This window comes from Wyeomyia smithii, chromosome 3, assembly GCF_029784165.1.
Source record: "Wyeomyia smithii strain HCP4-BCI-WySm-NY-G18 chromosome 3, ASM2978416v1, whole genome shotgun sequence".
Classification (NCBI taxonomy): Eukaryota; Metazoa; Arthropoda; class Insecta; order Diptera; family Culicidae; genus Wyeomyia; species Wyeomyia smithii.
In genome coordinates, this window is record NC_073696.1 from 80,860,028 (window position 1) to 80,880,828 (window position 20,801).

The 20,801-nt window shown below is 40.1% G+C and overlaps 2 protein-coding genes across 4 annotated transcripts in view; one reads left to right on the top strand and one right to left on the bottom strand.

Moving 5' to 3' along the window:
• LOC129726870 (uncharacterized) overlaps positions 1–20,801 on the top strand; it is a 131,014-nt gene that overhangs the window by 100,584 nt on the left and 9,629 nt on the right. The gene's annotated exons all lie outside the window — the stretch shown is intronic.
• Positions 1,191–12,946, bottom strand: LOC129726872 (calcium and integrin-binding family member 3). Its single transcript, XM_055684053.1, has 2 exons — positions 12,540–12,946; positions 1,191–1,884 (listed from the first exon to the last, which is right to left on the bottom strand). Exons 1-2 carry the CDS (start codon positions 12,889–12,891, stop codon positions 1,667–1,669), a joined length of 570 nt encoding a protein of 189 aa, XP_055540028.1. The 5' UTR covers positions 12,892–12,946; the 3' UTR covers positions 1,191–1,666.

Below are 20,801 nucleotides of genomic sequence, written 5' to 3' on the forward strand. Positions count from 1 at the left end.
ATGCAAAATTGTTTACACCAATCCCACCAAACTTCCAAAGTTTCACTGAAAATTTTATAGGCTATAACCTCTATAATTACGCTAACAGTATTTAAAACTCCGCAGCGGGAAGAACAGTCTTCCAAGCTGGAGTGATGAAATTACTCTAAAGAGCGGAGCAATGAAATAACGGTATGCTTCGAGGAAAGGATAAGAAAAGAAAAGAAAACACTGCACCGATTTTCAAAGGTTAAAAACGTTATTCTCTCGGTAATTGAACAAACGGTCGGTCCTTTGGCTGTTCTGGGTTTCAGATAATCATGCAATCAACATCGCATGCCGTCAAAAACCCCAGTTTAAATGGATCTTCGAGATAAGTGGAAGAGAACTATGTCTAGATCGCATATAGTTAGCGGGAAGATGAAAACTCTTACGTCGTCCTGGGGCGTTCCTGGGTAATGGTTTATCATTTATGCTCCTCGCTCGGAATTTAAACAAGGATGGGAAATATGTTACTTTTTCACTAGCAAACTCAACAGCGCGCGTTCCGAAACACAGGAGATGCTTTGCGATGATGCCGTGGAAATCTGGTAAAGTATTTTCGCCGCAGTACCGCCAAGATTGCATTATTTTTCTTCGTCAGGGAAATTCTTGTGCAATTATCAACTAAATGCACATGGCAGTCTTATTTGTCTGATGCATTCCTCGTATTATTCTGAACCTTCTTCCGTAAAACTTTCTCTCTCTCATAGTTTTCGCTGGAAAATGTTACATATTAATCCGTAAGGATTCTATGAAGCGAGGAGGGTTGTGCTTATGTAAGTAACAATATTTCCTCTGCGTCTAACATGCACCGCTAGCATCCGCTATGAAGAAGTAGAAATAAAAACTAAACCATCTGTCCCGGTGGAAATTATGATGATTGTACGGCCGTATGGCACCTTAACGAGCTAAGAGCAGCACACTTATGCACCGCTCCCAGCAGAATACCGAGTCAACAGAAGGAATATTATGCTGCATATTTTTCGGCACAAATATGCTGGAGATGTCGACAAAAAGAGGCTACGATAAAACGTGTTCTATATGACTCCTCGTTTCGGTCCTAGGCCTTTCCGTTAGATATTTGGTTAGTTAACAAGTAGGTATGACTTTGGATGTACATCGGGCATACACATATAATTGTACTCCCTAAACAAGTGAGCGGGTTGAATTTACCTTTTAGGACGTGCCAATTATGCGGGCATAATGGTATACTTGAAGACAGCCGGTGTCTTTTCGGTGTGTGGGACAATCCATTTTGGTTAACTCAAACGATTTCTCCTTGCTGTGTCACTGCTGTTTTATAATGTCCTATCATGTCTTGTTATTACTTATTAATTTGTTCAAACTCTTCTTTCGTTCAAAATAAATGGTAATGCATTTGGTTTCTCAAAAATCTAATTTTTATAAGGTCCCCTTATCAACGAAACCAACAGTTTTTTCTCTATTTTTTTGTTGCGCCAATTGCACATTGTATGCGATTCCTCGCTAACATACAAAGTGTTATACGGGATGGTTGTTGCCCTCGCTACTGTACGAAAGCCAAAACAATTTCTGCAGCAATTCCACTAGAGAGCATCCTTCACCGGTACGCACTAATTCCATTCATTTCCACCACTAGCGCTCGAATCGCGCGAGCGCGCTTCATTTAAATTCGTATGTGAAACGTGGACATGAAATCCGGTGCTCTGGTAATCACGTGCTCAAACTCCAAATAGGACAGTTTACCGTCGCCATCGACATCCGCCTCCTCGATGACATTGTCGACGATCTGCTGGTGCTCTTCCACCGTTAGCTCGTTGCGGGTCAGCGCGGTGATGACTTCCAGCAGGTCTGACTGGCCGATGAAACCGTCATTGTCGTAATCTGTGAACACCACGAGAAACGAAATAATCCGAGTGAAATTATAATCATAGTTGTTATTCGAAGCGTTGTCTGAGCAGAAAAAATCTAGATCAATCAAAGAAATAGTTATCGGTTTCCGTTATACTCTGGTAAACCAGTCCACATAAGCATTGAGGAAGACTGTACGTCACAGTCGAAATATATATTTGCGGACTGAATTTCAATATTTATTTCTAAAAAATTTAGTAGAGTATAACGGAAACCGATAACTATTTCTTTGATTGATCTCAATCACTCTGCTAAGACGCTCGTTATAGATTTTCTAGATTTTAGAAAAAATCTATTTGAATTTTTACACAATTTTAGATACTGTGAGCAAAAACATTTAACTTTCGGTAACGACGCTGCCTTGAAGAGGGTCAAAAGTCAAGAATGTTCGTGCTTTATGAGAACTTTCTGTATGAATTTTATGATTACCGAGCGTTCCGCCATGTCTGGAGACCGGAAGTTGATTTTCGGAACATGTTCGACGCCATTTATATATCCAAGATGTCAATTATCGGTCTCTGGGAAACTATATAAAAATGTAGAAAACATGCAGAAACCGCAAGATGATGCAGGTTCCGGTTTATGGAAATCTGAGAAACCCAATTAATACTAGCAATTCGGGTATGTTTGGAATCGAAATAATGTCTAAAGACCAAACATTAAGGGGTTATATACCTTTTCAGTTTCCAAAAAACCGAAAAAAAATTATTGCATTATTTTCAAATACAACATCTTGAGAACATTTCCACAAATTTTCATAAAGATCTGAGCAATAGGAAGAAAGTTAGAGCGATTTGCAACGCGCCTCGCCACGGCCACATAAGCTGAACTTGAAACTTTACACGCGATTATCTCGGAATAGTGTTTTCCGAAAAATGACTTTGCCGTGATCCTGATTGCGGGAAAACTACTGAACCTATTTCCTTCATCTTTTTTTTTAATTTTCTTTATTAAATTTGCCGGTCCTTGAACGATCGTTTTTTGAAACATACAGTTACATTTTGCCCGAAAAAAACTTTTAATGCAATTTTAAGCGCGCAAAACGTGCATTTTTTGGGAAAAACGTTCCCGTTTGCACTGAAAACAAAATACTCATAAAAGCGATCGTTCAAGGACTCGGCACACTTCTAAACTAATGAAATAATATGAGTTTTTTGATTTCGGTTGACCCGCTGAGTCTCTATCAAGATCACCGCAAGCCTCTGCAAAAAAAGCGTTTCGGGGAAACGGCCATTACTCCAGTAATAATTACCATACCTTACCAAACAGTCCCAAGCCGTGGTGTGGCCTTTGCTGTACGTAAGAGTCGTCTCCATTCCACTCGGTCCATTGCTGCAGTTCGCCAGCTCTGCAGTCTGCGTAGGGTCCGCAGGTCGTCTTCCACCTGATCGATCCACCTTGCCCGCTGTGCACCTCTCCGTCTCGTCCCTGACGGAATGGTTTCAAGAACCATCTTTACCGGGCTGTCGTCTGACATCCTTACAACATGCCCAGCCCACCTCAGCCTGCCTATCTTAGCGGTGTGGACGATAGATGGCTCCCCAAGCAGCTCCTGCAGTTCGTGGTTCATTCGCCTTCTCCACACTCCGTTTTCCATCTGCAGTCCACCGAAGATGGTACGCAATACCTTCCGCTCGAAGACCGCAAGGGCGCGTTGGTCCTCCACAAGCATAGTCCATGTCTCATGCCCATAGAGGACTACCGGTCTGATCAGCGTCTTGTAGATGGTTATCTTGGTGCGGCGACGAATTCTACTCGATCGGAGCGTCCTCCGGAGACCAAAGTATGCACGATTTCCTGCCATAATGCGCCGTTGAATTTCTCTGCTGGTATCGTTGTCGGCAGTTACCAGTGAGCCCAGATACACAAACTCATCAACCACCTCGATTTCATCACCACCAATTTGAACTCGAGGTGGGAGGTTAGCACTGTCCTCTCGTGAGCCCCTTCCTTTCATGTACTTCGTCATCGATGCATTGATGACCAGTCCAATCCGTTTGGCTTCAGCCTTTAGTCCGATGTACGTATCCGCCATCTTCACAAAGGTCCGAGCCACAATGTCAATATCGTCGGCGAAACCAAACAGTTGAACCGACTTTTGGAATATCGTGCCAATCGTGTTAATCCCCGCTCTTCTGATGACACCTTCCAGGGCAATGTTAAACAGTAGGCACGAGAGACCATCACCTTGCCTTAGACCTCTTCGGGTTTCGAAGGGGCTCGAGAGTGCCCCCGAAACTCGAACTACACACATCACTCGATCCATCGTCGCTTTGACCAACCGCGTCAGTTTGTCCGGAAATCCGTAGTCGTGCAAAATTTGCCATAGCTTGTCTCGATCGATTGTGTCGTACGCCGATTTAAAATCGATGAACAAATGATGTGTGGGCACGTTATATTCGCGGCATTTCTGCATAACCTGCCGAACCGCGAATATCTGATCCGTGGTGGCGCGGGCACCCATAAATCCCGCCTGGTAGTGCCCCACGAACTGCTTCGCAAATGGTGATAGTCGACGGCAAAGTATTTGGGAGAGTACCTTGTAGGCGGCGTTCAACAGAGTGATTGCCCGGTAATTGCAGCACTCCAGTTTGTCGCCCTTTTTGTAGATGGGACACACAATACCCTCCATCCACTTCTCCGGTACTCGTTCTTCCTCCCAAACCTTGACAATGACCCAGTGCACGGCTCTAGCCAGTGTTTCTCCACCGTATTTCAATAGCTCGCTGGGAAGTTGGTCCACTCCAGCAGCTTTATTGTTTTTCAGCCGACCAATCTCCTCCTCCACCTCCAGAAGATCGGGGGCTGGACTGATATCTTCTGCTCGTGCACCAAGATCAATTGCCATACCGTCCTCGCGCTCTACTGCATCGCCGTTTAGATGCTCGTCGAAGTGCTGCCTCCACCTTTCGATCACCTCACACTCGTCTGTAAGGAGGTTGCCGTCCAAGCTCCTGCACATATCGGCTTGCGGCACAAAGCCTTTGCGGGAGCTGTTCAGCTTCTCGTAGAACTTCCGAGTGTCGTTAGCTTGGTACAGCTCTTCCATCGCTACGCGATCTCGGTCCTCGAGCTGGCGCTTCTTCCTTCGGAGGACTGAGTTTTGGCTGTTCCGTGCCTGTCGGTATCGTTCCACGTTCGCTCTCGTACGGTGTTGCAGCATTCTCGCCCGTGCTGCATTCTTCTACTCTACTAACCGTCACATGTGTGTGTGTTCGCGCGCGCTAGTTTGAATAATTGGAAAAGGGTAATTTTTTTTGGTCTATGGTAGAATCAATGCAAATGCCTATGAATTGCAATGCCTAAGAATTGCAATTATCATTTCGTATGCCTAATACCACCTTCTACTGTGTATTAGGTAACCATTAATACTAGATAACTCACATTTTTTACTCTGTTCACATCACCCCAAACACTGTCCATATTACCCCAATAGTTATCCATTTTCACCCCAAACGATTTTTTATGTCCGAAAATCATTATTTTTAGTTTCGTTATTTCTTTTGTTCTTTTGACCTCAATATCATGATTTTTTTGTGTAAAAACATAGAAAACAGGTCAATATTAGTGTAATACATTACGTTTGTGGAATAGAAAGCACAGGCTACGAAATAACAGGAGTTTTCCTTAGGGGGTCCAAATTACCCCAAACTACCCTACTTTTGTGTATTCTCATTAGAGAGATCAACTGTGGTGTAAGCAGTAAGTGTATAATTTTTCTGCGAGCGGCAGAAACACAGCGCAGAGGAAAATGAATAAACTCGACGCAACACATTGCTATAAGCAGCGTTCGTGCTGGGCAAGAAGTAAGGGGTGAGAGGCAGGATGAATATTTATTCACCCTGCTCTTTTCGCTTTTCGAAAAGCTGCTAAAAATATATGAATACTACTGTTTATATTTCCAGAACCGATATGACGCCTTGAAGCCAAATCGGACACCAAATAGCTTTTCAAAGTTTTTAAAAGTATGAGATGGCGTCTTCCAGTTTGTGAAAAGCTAAAAACACTCCAAAATCTATTTTTCAAAAGAAATTTATATTAAAAGCAAATCGACATTTTCAGGTTTTCTGCATTCAAAATTAATGTCAGTTGCTTCCATCGATGATTTAAGGCTATTTGGCTATGGCTATGGCTAGGATATGTTTTGAAAATATAGATTATTCGGTATTCGCAGCCATTTATAGACTTTCGTTTAAATATCTCCAGAGAAGAATTTCAAAATTCCCAACCAAGTTTGATTGCTTGGCATCCCAAGTAACAATTTAAGTCGTATTGCATTCTTTTAGCGGTTTTCATGACCAATTTCGCAAAACTGCTGTTAAAACTAGAAAATACTATCAGAACCTCCTGATAACCGCTATAAGTTTGCTATCCAGCCAGGTGGCCCACCCTTGCCAAGCTTATTGAAGCAATTATAAGAATGGAAATAAAACTGCTTTAAAACCACATGGAAAGAGTACCGCATACTATAAGCAGCTGGCATTACCTCTTTAGGAGCGCAATAAGTTTGGTTGCATTATTGCGCTCTGCTACTTGCCACAATAAGTCCAATTCAACTTTTCATTGCTTGACAACAACCGTAATAAGTTGATTTGTTGTGCTGTTCCTGCACACACACCAGAACATCACGCCACTTTTTTATAAGGAAATCTCTCGTCGTGAGAGAAATGTTTCACCTGTGTTGGTTTTCATCGTGCGATCGATTTTATTTGATGGTGATATTGTAGAAAGATAAGGAATAAAGAGGGGTTTTTGCTAGGTTTTGTAGCTCTCAAGCATATGCGCATGAAATTTTGTCGTGCATTTTGAGAACATAGACGCTTAAAATTTATGCGCCATCAAAATAGTACGGGCTTACAAAAATGATCTCATTGTTAGCAAAAATGAATTTGATTGTTTCAGCTCAGTTTTTCAAAAAAAAAAATCTAGCCGTGTTCTTCAATACAGAGATAGATCAAAATCAACTTTGGATGTTCAATTTATTTGTTAGTCAGACGACGATTCGATTTTCGTTTCTAGATCATAAAAAGTTTTAAAAATATCAATATGGCGCGGTTGGTAATTAGTTGGTATCAATCGTAGCCGCAATAAGCCTAGTTCAATGATATATATGTTGTAAGGTGCGGCAAAAGTTGGATGCCTGTATTATGAGAAAAAAATATGGTAAATCCCTGGGGCCTAGACAACTTTATTTTTATGAAAAATCTGACATCACACCGACGATAATGAGGAATCAACGTGCTTTGATATAAATAGAGGTGCACGAAAATATATTTATATTTATAAAAAATATTTATAAATATATCAATAGTGTTTTGCCCCTACCTTATTTTTAAGGACGCATAATTTAAACGACACAGGAAATTATTTTCAACCGAAACAAGACAATACTGGCGATAAAATTTGAAAAAAAAAACTACCGAACAGTACTAAGTACTAATACTAAGTTTGCCGTGTTACTTTATAAGATTCTTGGAGTTCTACGTCATCAATGTTCACAAATGCGCTAAAGCATTTTACACGCATCTTTCGGAGATAGCGACAGAATTCTGCATCACATTATACCAAATAAGCCGCTTTTGTCTCACCTGTATGTATATCGTTGCCTGCATATATTTGTTTACTAGTTTGACAGGTTAAAACGGGGCACTTATTACAATTTTATGAGATATTTTTCATAGCCAACTAGTAGTTTTTTAGATTTCGAATGACCGCAATAAAACTGGTTTCTATGTTATATGACAGCAAGCTGGAATGGTTTTATGGGGCAATAGATAGTAATAATAAAACCAATAATAAAGCAAAATCGCATTGACTCTTGCCGGTTATATTCTAAGTTTTATTAGAGTTTTATTGACAGCTATCAGTGCTCATTACGACTTGCTATTTTTGGCATCGGGTTTAACCGCCATGAAACCGTTGGTAATATCCATTGCTGTGATAAAACCGTTAGAAAACCAAGTAGCTATAGAATTGTTACTTGGGATGTTTCATGACATGCTTTTTGCATATTAGATAGCGGATAGTCTAAGGTCTCCGAGTAAAGGTCTGCCGTCGCGTCGGACTATTTTTTATCTTCTTTTATTTAATGTACTGCGTTGAATATACAGATTTACAGCACTAAATTAGGACTTAAATGGTGAGTTTACAACTTCAAAGAGCGTCAAATCATGCTCCGGCCCTCACAAGTTCCTATCCCACACCTCCATGAGTTATATTATTACAATAGACTGCCAGCTGAAACATGGACACAACTGATTGGTGTGTCCTGGAAAATGTTGTCATCCGACAACAGCTAAGTGAGGAAATGCTTCGCCAACTCGAGTGTTTGTTCGTTAAGATGGTGTGGCCCAAAACAGCCTCTGTAATCCATGTTAGGGGCGGCTGATCAACGTCCTGGTGCCAGTGCTGTCATGATGGTCCTCCGGCGAGACTTACAAGCCAGCCGTAAAAACAATCAGTGCAGTAAGCAAATATGATATCAAAATCGATATCGGGGATCTCAATGCTCAGGTTGACCAGGAGATAGAATTCAAACCAGTTATTGGAAAGCTCAGCGCACACCGGCTTACGAACGAAAACGGCCTACGACTCATTGACTTTACCGCCTCCAAGAACATGGCCATACGTAGTACTTATTTCCATCATAGCCTCACATATCGGTACACCTGGAGATCCCCACAACAGACTGAAACACAAATCGATCACGTTTTGATAGACGGAAGGCATTTCTCGGACATTATCGACTTCCGAACCTATCGTGGCACGAACGTCGATTCGGATCACTATCTCTTGACGGTCAAAAGGCGCTAAAGACTTTCGGTTGTCTACAACATCCGCTACCGTCACCTGCCACGGTATGATCTGGAGCGAATTGAACTCCCCGAAGTCACTAGTGAGTACGCGCAAAGCCTTGAGGAAGTGTAACCTGATGATGGATAGCTATCCGAAGCCCCTCTGAAAAACTGCTGTAGTACTATTAAAGCAGCCATTAACAACTCAGTGGAAGTTGCTGTTGGATTCGTCGAGAGAAATCAACGTAACGGCTAGTTTGACGAGGAGCGTCAAACGATTCTAGACAAGAACAATGCAGCGCGGACTATAATGCTGCAGCAAAGGACCCGGAGAATGGAGCAACAGTATCGTTCTCAAGAAACACTAGATTCTACAAGAAGCTTAACGCATCCCGCGCAGAGTTTGTGTCACGAGCTGAAATGTGTCGAAATGAAGATGGAAGTATCTTGACGGATGAACGTGAGGTGATCGATAGGTGGAAGCAGCACTACAATGAACACCTGAATGGCGCACAGGCAGATGACCAAAACGGTAGGAGGAACGACTTCGCCAACAAAGCGGATGATGGAGACGTACCGCCTCTTACTATAAGTGGAGTTAAGGATGCTATCAAGCAGCTCAAGAACAACAAATCCGTTGAAATGAATGGCATCGCTGCGAAGCTTATCAAGCTGGGTCCGAATGGGTTGGCTTTCTGTCTGTACCAACTGATTGTCAGGATCTAGGATGCAGAACATCTACTGGGGGAGTGGAAGGAGGAAGTAAAATACCTAAAATAGAAGATGGCCGACAAGTTGGAATGTGAGAACTATCGTTCGATCACGATTCTCAACGCAGCCTACAAAGTGCCCTCCCAGATCAACTTTCGCCGTCGCTCGCCGCTAGCACCAAGGTTTTTGGGAAACTATCAAGCTAGTTTTGAGGATGGGTTATCGACAACGGATAAATCTTTATGCTGTGGCAGATCCTCCAAAAGTATCGTGAATACCAAGTGCCCATGTACCACCTATTCATCGATTATAAGGCCGCTTACGACATTATCAAGAGCTGTAAAGCGTAGAGCTATGGAAAATTATCGCCGAAAATAGCTTCTCTGCGAAATTAACAAGACTGATAAAGTGTGCGGCCTTCAGCATGCGGACCACAATATTCAATAAATCCAGCCAGTTCATATGCTTTGTTGACGACGTGGACCTTGCCGGAAGGACGTTCTAGGCTATTGCTGCACACTACATCAAGCTGAAACTTGATGCAGAAAAGGTGGAAATAAAGGTGAATACGTCGAAGACCAAGCATCTGCTAGCAGGGGGAACCCATCGCAATACGGCTCGCATAGACAGTAACGTAGTGATCGATGAAGATTAGTTCGAGGTAGATGACGAATGTGTGTACCTCGAATCATTGGTAACGTCAGACAACTGCAGCAGAGAAATCCACAAACGTATTGTACGACTTACAAGTCGTGTTACTACGGACTCCACAAAACTTTAATGCTTGGCAAACTCCTCCAAGACACTCATAAGACTGGTAGTCCTCTACGGGCACGAGGCATGGACAATGCTCGAGTAGGACTTGCAAGAACTTGCCGTTTTCGAGCGACGTGTGTTTAGGATCATCTTCGGCGGAGTATGTAAGGATGGCGTATGGAGGCGAAGAATGAACCACGAGCTGTAGCAACTCTACGGCGAGCCCGGTATCCAGAAAGCCGCTTAAACTGGTAAGGTACAATGGACGGGATATGTTGTAAGAATGCCGGATAACTGTACGTCTCGCATACGGCAAAACAAAACGTAGAGGGGTTTTTAATTTTAAATTAATTTTTTTGCTTGACAAGTAGGTTTACCATTTTCCTACAATTATATTCCTATATTATATTTATAAAATTTGAAATATATGTAATAGTGAGACATCGTTTATGGCAGAACACACAAAAAAATTCTGAACAAATATTAGTAAATAATTAATTCATCACAAAACATCCCCCCCTGAAACAAAAAATAAGACGTAGAGACTCGCAACGAGCTAGATAATTGGACCAAGTGGAGCATATCTCGGAAATGTAGAACGCTACTGGAGACAAGCTGCCATGAACCGAGTGCGTTGGCGTAACATTGTGACGCATGTGGAATCCTGAGGAATGTTTCACCAGGAAAGTTAGTAAGTGTAAGTGATAATCTAACATTCAGAAACACAAACCCCAAATTGCAAGAATTTGGAATTAACGTTTTACGAATGTTAAGTTTTTAAAACTACGTTCTATTAACACCGCAGAATATTGTTCATCTATAATTTTTGGCAGCATTACGTTTTTTGACATGTATACTGCCAAAGTGACAACAAAACTCAATGAAAAATTTTAAGATGCGGAGAAAAAGAACAAGTTTGTCACGGTGACATATTCATATTTTCCAGTCATACAGCAGTTCACCATTATGTATTTGGCAGTTTTAACACCCGTAAGTGCTCAGTAAAACACCCGGGTACCCCTCAAAATGAAATGCTTTTAACTTTTTCAATTCTTGATCGATTTTGAAATTTTGACCCATCAAAATCTTAGAAAATTTGACTATTTTTAGCAAAGAGCCGTTGGTCTCCGTATAGTTCCCGTAATTTCGGATCACGTTCAAGATCGAAAATCTGCTCTGGAATGGCCATTTCGAGACAACTCATCAGATGGACTCAAAATGAATGACAATGAACTCCTGTAGTGAATTCATGAATTTGTATAGCAATGTTGTTCGGTTTTATTGACAATTCTACTGATTTGTATACTGGAACATGGTTCTGAAGATTCGGATTTACAGGAACCCAGGTCCCAGGTTCCTGTCGGTCCTGAATGTTTGTCGCGAAATTTTAATAAAGTGTGAAATCAACACCAGACGTACTGATTTGTATTGTGCATCACCATTTTTTATTCATCACCTCACTTTACTTGATTAGTATTCACTTTTTTACACTACTTTTTCGATTTTATCACGGTCAAAAAAAATTTTACCGTGATTTTAACCAAATGATGAAAATCGGTTTTTTTTCTGTTGTGTATAATTTGAATTGATGATATTTTAAATAAAATAATGCACTGTTCAATGGAACACAAGTTCAAGATTCTAACGAATAAACAAACAAAAACTAGTTTATAATTTTTTTCTCCAGAGAATTTTCGTCAATTTTCTCTAAACAGTTATACATGCAATATTAATTTTATTTTATTCTGCCTATTCTAACATAGTTAAGAGAGGCTAACGCTTGTTTATGTGAAACTTAGGAACCACAAGATTTCATTATTGTCAAGTCACCAAACACCAAACTACCTGACAGTTTGAGCTTTGAATAGATCTTCTCTCTCAACTGATCGAATAAAACGTAATATCTGCTCTAAAGTCAATGCAATACGCTTTTTACGACTCATTTTTCACGAAATTATGATACAAGTAAATTGTAACAGATATGACACTTGGTTGTCCTATCCAGAAAAATGAGATTATAAATTGAGTTCATATAACTATACACATGCAATAAGGAGGCAAGGAATATACGAGAATTATGTTCTCAATGTACTTTCCACAAATGAAAATACATTATTTTTGTTTTAGAGATCTTTTTCAGAAGCGTGATAAAATCGAATTAGAAAGCGTGAGAAAACCGTGCGTAAATTTGGTACGTAGTGATAAAAACGAATGTTGATGAAATCGAAAAAGCACTCTATTTTTTTATTAAGGTGACTTTTAGCCACAGGCTGATGCGCCACCGTTAGTATTTACTTGAAACCATCCTTCAAACGAGTTTATTAATATAAACATCACAATAACTGAACAACACACTTGAAAACTCACCATAAATTTTAAAAGCATAAAAGACCTTAATATCTCGCGGTGCTTGTTCGCTAAATACCGACAGCAGATCTAGAAAATCCTCGAACGTTAAATTTCCGTCCCGATCACGTGAGAACGCCTGACACATTCGACCCTTGAAAGGGTTTTCCACCAGCTCCGGTAACCTGCCGATCCGTTCGCTCGGAACCCGTATGGAGGTGGCTTGCCCCTCGGTCATCACCAACGGGACCAGCTCGGGGCTTGCCTCTCGAAAGCGTTTATGCACCCTCAAGATCTCTTTCCGAGTAAAAAATGTACAATCCTGATAGTCCTCCAGCTGCTGATCGGTGAAAGTGACCACTTTGTTACCCATTCGACCAGTTTCTTTGTCTCTCTCCCAGTCGGATCCGTACGACTTGATGGCTCGACCGCTAGGACGCTACTGGATAGCGCGAGAGCTGCTGCATGACGGACGGCAGGAAATTAAATCCAATTATTAAACACTCCCAGGAGAAGTCGAAGCCGAAGAGCTACTATATTCAACTACTCCCCCGGGGGAGCTGACGGCACCGGCATGCTGAGTATTGGAAACTCTACATTCGGAAATATGACACGCAAGGAGCGGACGTCGCTGCAGCGCATCGAAATACCTCCGGAAAGAAATGTGTTGGATGGTAATCACCTTGATATGTGGGTTGATAAGACGGGTGCCGCGAAAATATATCACACCTTCTGGTGCCATTCACACCCAGCCTTCGAGGGATGGGCATCTTCGGGTGAAATGGGGACACTAGAAGAAATAACGTGTGTGAGTTTTTTTACGATGTGGTAGTTCTGGCAAATTCATCAAAAAAAATAAAATAAAAATTGTACGAGAAAGCTGGAGACATAATGAAGTTTTGACAGTATTTGACTGCTGAAAGTTTTCTATAGTGTACACAGGAGCCAGTGAAAGACTGTGTAGTGACTATAAAACGTCTACTCATTAAGGTTTCAGAGGAAACAGTGTCTTTGATTATGACTGGAAGTAGTAAAATAGCTATTTCATTAAACTATTACTACTTTTATTGCTCGCATAAACTTATGACCATTGAGTTTTACTTGCTCCAGCTTTGGCCTTTCGAACAGGGAGTGGGTCACATATGTCATATGATCATATGAACAATTTATATAAAAAAGCAAGAGTATCTCTTTTCCTTACAACAGTTAAAGCATACTTTATGAATCCACTTAATTGAAATATCCCTCAAATGAATTGACCTAAACCATTTGTATTACCTGAAAAAAATTATTGTGAAAATATTTAAAAGCATGAATTATTACACCCACACCTAAGTGTACATAATCAACAAGTAACAAATCGCCTTGACCTTAGAAACATTCGTTCAATGAATGTCTTTTGTCAAAGAATTTCCACAGGGAATTCAAAGATTCTATTGTACCCGACCACAGTGGTACGAGAGCTCAAAAACGTGAACTTAATTCATTTGCTCTCCAAATCATGGTTTTATTGACATACTATCTTCCGAAGATATTTAGTATATAAAAAGGCTCAAATCATGACAAAAAGTTTTAGTTCGAAACTCAACCGCTAGTGGCGCTGCAAAATCTAACTTTTTAGTCTTACACTTAGAGAAATGGTGTCTTGGGCAAAGTTATAGATAAAGTTCTTACAAAAAACTTTGTCAAAGACACTTTTCTTCTAACTCTTTTTATTTGGATATATAACATTTCTTATTAGACTTGTCTTTAAAATTAGTTTTTTTCGAATATACAAAAAACTGTAACATTTAGAAGGTTATAATGTTCTACATATATTTGTATATCATTTAAGCACACAACTTTGTAGAAGACACAAAATAGATAGCTTCCACACAAACCGAGTTATTGCCAAAGAATGTTAAATGAGCATCATTTTTTGTACACACCTAGAGCACAAAATAGCAAAAACTAGCAGACGAAACCTGCATAGAATGAAATATTATCATTATCACTCTACGAAATCACTTTTAAAGTTTGTTCCTTCCAGTATCTAGAAGAAATAACGTGTGTGAGTTTTTCTACGATGTGGTAGTTCTGGCAAATTCATCAAAAAAAATGAAATAAAAATTGTACGAGAAAGCTGGAGACATAATGAAGTTTTGACAGTATTTGACTGCTGAAAGTTTTTTATAGTGTACACAGGAGCCAGTAAAAGACTGTGTAGTGACTATAAAACGCCTACTCATTAAGGTTTCAGAGGAAACAGTGTCTTTGATTCTGACTGGAAGTAGTAAAATAGCTATTTCATTAAACTATTACTACTTTTATTGCTCGCATAAACTTATGACCATTGAGTTTTACTTGCTCCAGCTTTGGCCTTTCGAACAGGGAGTGGGTCACATATGTCATATGATCATATGAACAATTTATATAAAAAAGCAAGAGTATCTCTTTTCCCTACAACAGTTAAAGCATACATTATGAATCCACTTAATTGAAATATCCCTCAAATGAATTGACCTAAACCATTTTTATTACCTGAAAAAAATTATTGTGAAAATATTTAAAAGCATGAATTATTACACCCACACCTAAGTGTACATAATCAACAAGTAACAAATCGCTTTGACCTTAGAAACATTCGTTCAATGAATGTCTTTTGTCAAAGAATTTCCACAGGGAATTCAAAGATTCTATTGTACCCGACCACAGTGGTACGAGAGCTCAAAAACGTGAACTTAATTCATTTGCTCTCCAAATCATGGTTTTATTGACATACTATCTTCCGAAGATATTTAGTATATAAAAAGGCTCAAATCATGACAAAAATTTTAGTTCGAAACTCTACCGCTAGTGGCGCTGCAAAATCTAACTTTTTAGTCTTACACTTTAGAGAAATGGTGTCTTCGGCAAAGTTATAGATAAAGTTCTTACAAAAAACTTTGTCGAAGACACTTTTCTTCTAACTCTTTTTATTTGGATATATAACATTTCTTATTAGACTTGTCTTTAAAATTAGTTTTTTTCGAATATACAAAAAACTGTAACATTTAGAAGGTTATAATGTTCTACATATATTTGTATATCATTTAAGCACACAACTTTGTAGAAGACACAAAATAGATAGCTTCCACACAAACCGAGTTATTGCCAAAAAATGTTAAATGAGCATCATTTTTTGTACACACCTAGAGCACAAAATAGCAAAAACTAGCAGACGAAACCTGCATAGAATGAAATATTATCATTATCACTCTACGAAATCACTTTTAAAGTTTGTCCCTTCCAGTATCTTCATTGCCTAAGTTTTGTTTAAAAAACAGCCTTACTCAACTTTTTCGATGACAATACACGTCAAAACTGCATACCTTTTCCAAATTAAAAATGTTGTATCGTCTATTGCATTGTTCTAATAATTAAATTATATTTTTATGTATTAATTTTGCTAAAATAAATGTATAAAAAATATAAAGTTCAAAAATCATCCCCATCAGAATAAGCATTATCCTCCTAATTAATATCTAGCCTGTATTTTTCATCACCGCAGATCTTATTAGATGGCTTGTCTCGCAAACTGATTATGACTAGATCTATTGATTCCAGAAAACGGTGTAGTAAATCAACATTTACGGCTGTTCTAGAAAACTTTTTGATGTGGTCTAATCTGTATCTATAAAAGTACTTATAAGTATCTGTACCTATAAAAAAAAGATCGATACAGTGAGATCGATCCTTTGCGTGAATTTGTCCAATGCTATTACTAGTTAAATTTTATGACATATTCGCCCTGCAATTGCTCTATGAACTGTTTTTTTGAATTTTATAACAGGTAATGAAGATACTAAAAGGGACAAACGATCAAAGTGATTTTGTAGTGTGATTATGATAATAGTTCATTCTATGCAGGTTTCGTCCGCTAGTTTTTGCTTTTTTGTGTTCTTGGTTTGTACAAAAAATTATGCTTTTTTAACATTTTTTTTGCAATAACTCAGTTTGTGTGGAAGCTATCTATTTTGTGTCTTCTACAAAGTGGTGTGTTTCGATGATATACAAATATATGTAGAACATTATAACCTTCTAAACGTTACAGTTTTTTGTATATTCGAAAAAAACTAATTTCAAAGACATGTCTAATAAGAAATAATATATATCCAAAACAAGAAGAGTTAGAAGAAAAGTGTCTTCGACAAAGTTTTTTGTAAAAATCTATAACTTTGCTGAAGACACCATTTCTCTAAAGTGTAAGACTAAAAAGTTAAATTTTGAAGCGCCACTAGCGGTTGAGTTTCGAACTAAAACTTTTTGTCATGATTTGAGCCTTTTTATATACTAAATATCTTCGGAAGATAGTATGTCAATAAAACCATTATTTGGAGAGCAAATGAATTAAGTTCACGTTTTCAAGCTCTCGCACCACTGTGCCGACCTTAAGTTTCTTTATATTCATATTCATATATTAATTGCTTTCTAATAAATTTCTGAATTTGAATTTAAACATCTGTTCATCACCTTGCCGTCGCTGAGATATGCACGCATCCAACAATAATCTAATAAATACCAAAACTCACAGGAACGGTTAATAAGCTATAGTTATTTTTTTTACCAGCTTGAATTCAAGGGCAAATGTTTCTTTAACTTTTGTCGACCAGTGTTTTCTTTAACGCAGTTATCGCAGATGAAAATACAACATTTTTCCAGAGACTTAAATAAGTTTTCTCGCAAATATAACGTAGAAGCGACGCACCCTGCTCGTCGACCAGTATACGACACTTTGACGTAAGCTGACGCATTTTGACAATTGACGCATTTTAGGGGCACCAAAATTCACAGGAATGGTAAAAAAGCTATAATCTTTCTGGGACAACTATTTTGAACTTCAGGGCAGCATTTCTTCGCTTTTGACGATTAGTTTTGTTCAACACTACCACCACATCTTAACATACAATCTCAAAAAAAGATTCAAATGGTTGTATTTCTTCCGCGATGATTTCTTTTTTCAAAAACTAAATTTCAATAAAATGTATTCTTATCTGGTACCGACTGAAATACGAGCAATCAAGGGAAAATCGGTGAGCCTGAGCGTCTGTTCTTCATGTTAGGGGCGGCTCAAACAACGTCTGCTCCGGAGCGGACGGCTAAATTATGAAATGCGGTGTCTAGCCAGCTGCACCTAAGACGGCAACCCCGTGGTGAGACTAGGCATCCGCAGCCCTAGTAAGGCAGCATGCCGGAAAATTAAAATACTACGAACAATCAAGAATTGAATAAGAACCAGATCATTCGACAACAACCAAACCGACGAAATAAGAACGATGATTGGAAGCTCGGTATATAGATCGCTGAACGCACCGAGTGGCGACCGGATTCTGCTGGATCAGCTAGAACCCCGCCACTTCGACATCGTTGCACTCCAGAAGCTTTGCCGGAAAGGATGTGAGACCGCAAGAGCACAGTACTACCAGAGCGGCGACACAACCAATAAGCAGGGTACCGGCTTTATTTTGCTGGGCAGGATGCAGATTTGTGTGATCAAGTGGAGGAAGTGTTCTGCCCCATCTACAAGAGGGGCGACACACTGGAATACCGCAACTACCGCGGTATCTCGCTTATCAATGCCACAAAAATACACAACAGAATACCACAGACTAACAGACGTAACACTGGAACCTAGCTACATCGCCAAAAAAACGTTCATTCCAAATTTTCAATCGAATAACAGTCATCGCGCGAAAACGTCGTCTGGGGTGCTGTCATGCAATCTCATACATATTTTGTAGTTCCCCATTTGACACATGCACTAAGGTCGGAATACATGACGCAACGCGAGCACGACAGCAGATGGTGCTACTGTTACTAACGTAAAGTACTGTAATCATCCAAACGATGATTTTATTGAAAATTTTTCCGACTTGTTATGTCTGTTAGTATGTGAGAATACTCTCACGGATCCTGTTCCGTCGTCTATCACCTTTAACCGGGAGTTTCGTGGGCCAGTACCAAGCGGGCTTTATGGGAGCTCTTGCCACCACGGACCAGATCTTCTCGATCCAACAGATCTTACAAAAATGTCACGAGTACAACGTGCTCACACATCACATCTTCATCGACTTCACGGCGGCCTATGATACAGTCGATCGAGAACAGCTATGGCAGACCATGCACGGCAATGGATTTCCGGATAAACTGACTCGACTGATCATGGCCACCATGGCGCAAGTGATGTACTAACTGTGATGTACTTTAACTTGAGTGTGACATCACATTTCAACTCAAAAAAAAAGACACATACCTATACCACAGAGTACAACTCAGAATTATTTATGATACTTGCATCATTCATTCATAGTTCTACTATCCCTTTTTTGTTTAAAATTTGCTTAAGATAAAATAAATGACAAATTTTTTGTTCGTTTAAACAGAATAATGTTTGTTAGTTCCGTTTTACCGTGCATGTTTGTTTATAATTGACAGCGCATTCATTTTCAGTCTCTCTCAACCCTACTAACATGTGAAGAAGATTTGGGTTGCGAATTGATTGAAGAAGAGGAACTGAACATGGATGGTCTTTCAGAAATCAGCAATGATGCTGCAGTTACTTTCTCGGCTTTCTATGTCATCGATATGCGACTCCATCAACAGAATCCTTGGACTAAAGATTAAATGCCTTTTATAGTTATTTTTTATACTCTTCTTCTCCTTTTAGTTTCAGTTTCCATTAAAGCAAAATCGTTCTGGTTTTAAAAAAAGCATTTTTTACAGATTTCTTAATTTTCAGTCAACTATAACCAAAGAAGTGGGGGAGGGGTATAAAAACGTGACTTAATTAAGTGGGGGGGTCAAGGAAGTTATGACAGGGGGAGTTAATTTTTTCCAAATTTTGCGTGACGTCGTTAATGAATGGTCCCTAAGGTGTAGCGAAGGCGCAAGAATCATGAGCTGTACGAAGTATACAAACATGCTGATATTTTAAGTTTAGTAAAGCGGGCAATGTATGTAGTTTCGCGGGAATGCGAAGATGAACGGGAATAGAAGGTGTGACTAGAATTAGAAAAGATTTTCATTCGTCCAGATTGATATTGTTGAGCTGATGAAACAGTAGGCTGGCCACATAGCACGGACGGCGGATGAGCGACCGGGAAAGACAATGGGGCTAATTACGGATGTCACCTCACGGTGAGAACGAAGTGAAAAAATCTCATGGTAAAAAAGACGCGTGCAAATCAAATGGGAATCACTTTAACCGTGCCTTTTACGGTTGTCATTTCACCGTGAAGTGACTCCCGTAATAAGCCCCAATATTTAGCAGAGAATCGGATAGACGCCGACGATTTCGAAGCAGACTTCGCACGCGCTGGTTATGTGCTGTCGACGAGGATGCCAGAGCAGCGGGTGTAAGGGGCTACTAGAGAGGAATAGCCCAACACTGAGTTTTGTGGAGGCGTATTCTGGATTCGACATTGGATCTCAACGATCTGTCGCCATAAAAGTATAAGATAAGTAAGGTGACCACCGACAATAACACCAGCAAAGACGCATTCAAGCTGGAAATCGTGCCTACTTTTCACTTCGAAATACACTTCGGTCGAGTCGAGTGCGACGGCGCACGAAGTTGACGCTGCCTGTACAAGACCCTGATAATACCGGTAGCCCTCTACGGAATCGAGACAACAACGCTTCTCGCGGAGGACTTTAACGCTCTTAGAGTTTTGAACGGAAGGTGCTGCAGACTATCTACGGTGGAGTACAAACGGACAACGGATAATTGCGACGACACATGAACCATGAACTGCAAAGGCTGCTTGGAGAGAATCCCATTGCACTTGGCGAAAGTCAAGATGCCGGACGACAACCCTGTGAAATCACTTCTCTTCAGCAACCCTGCCGACACTATAAATAGAGGGGCGCAGCGTGCACGATGACTCGACCAGATCGAAGGAGACTTGCGGGTAATAAGACGCCTGGGAAACTGGTGAAACACAGTCCAAAACAGAGCAGCATTACGACAACATCTTGATACAGCACGAGCCACCACGCCTCTCGTCTCATTGATAAGTAAGTAGTGAGTATTCTCTCATTCGTCCGGCATCCTCACGACATGTCCGGCCCATCGCAAACTCCGGATCTTTGTCGGGTTACTATGAGAATCTCCCCAAATAGTGCCTGAAGCTCGTGATTTATACACTTGCACCGCCTCCGATTTGTACTCCACCAAATATTGTCCGCAACACTTCCCGTTCAACTACTGACAGTTCACGTATGTCCTACGTAAGCAGTGTCACGGTTTCAAACTCATAATTCTAA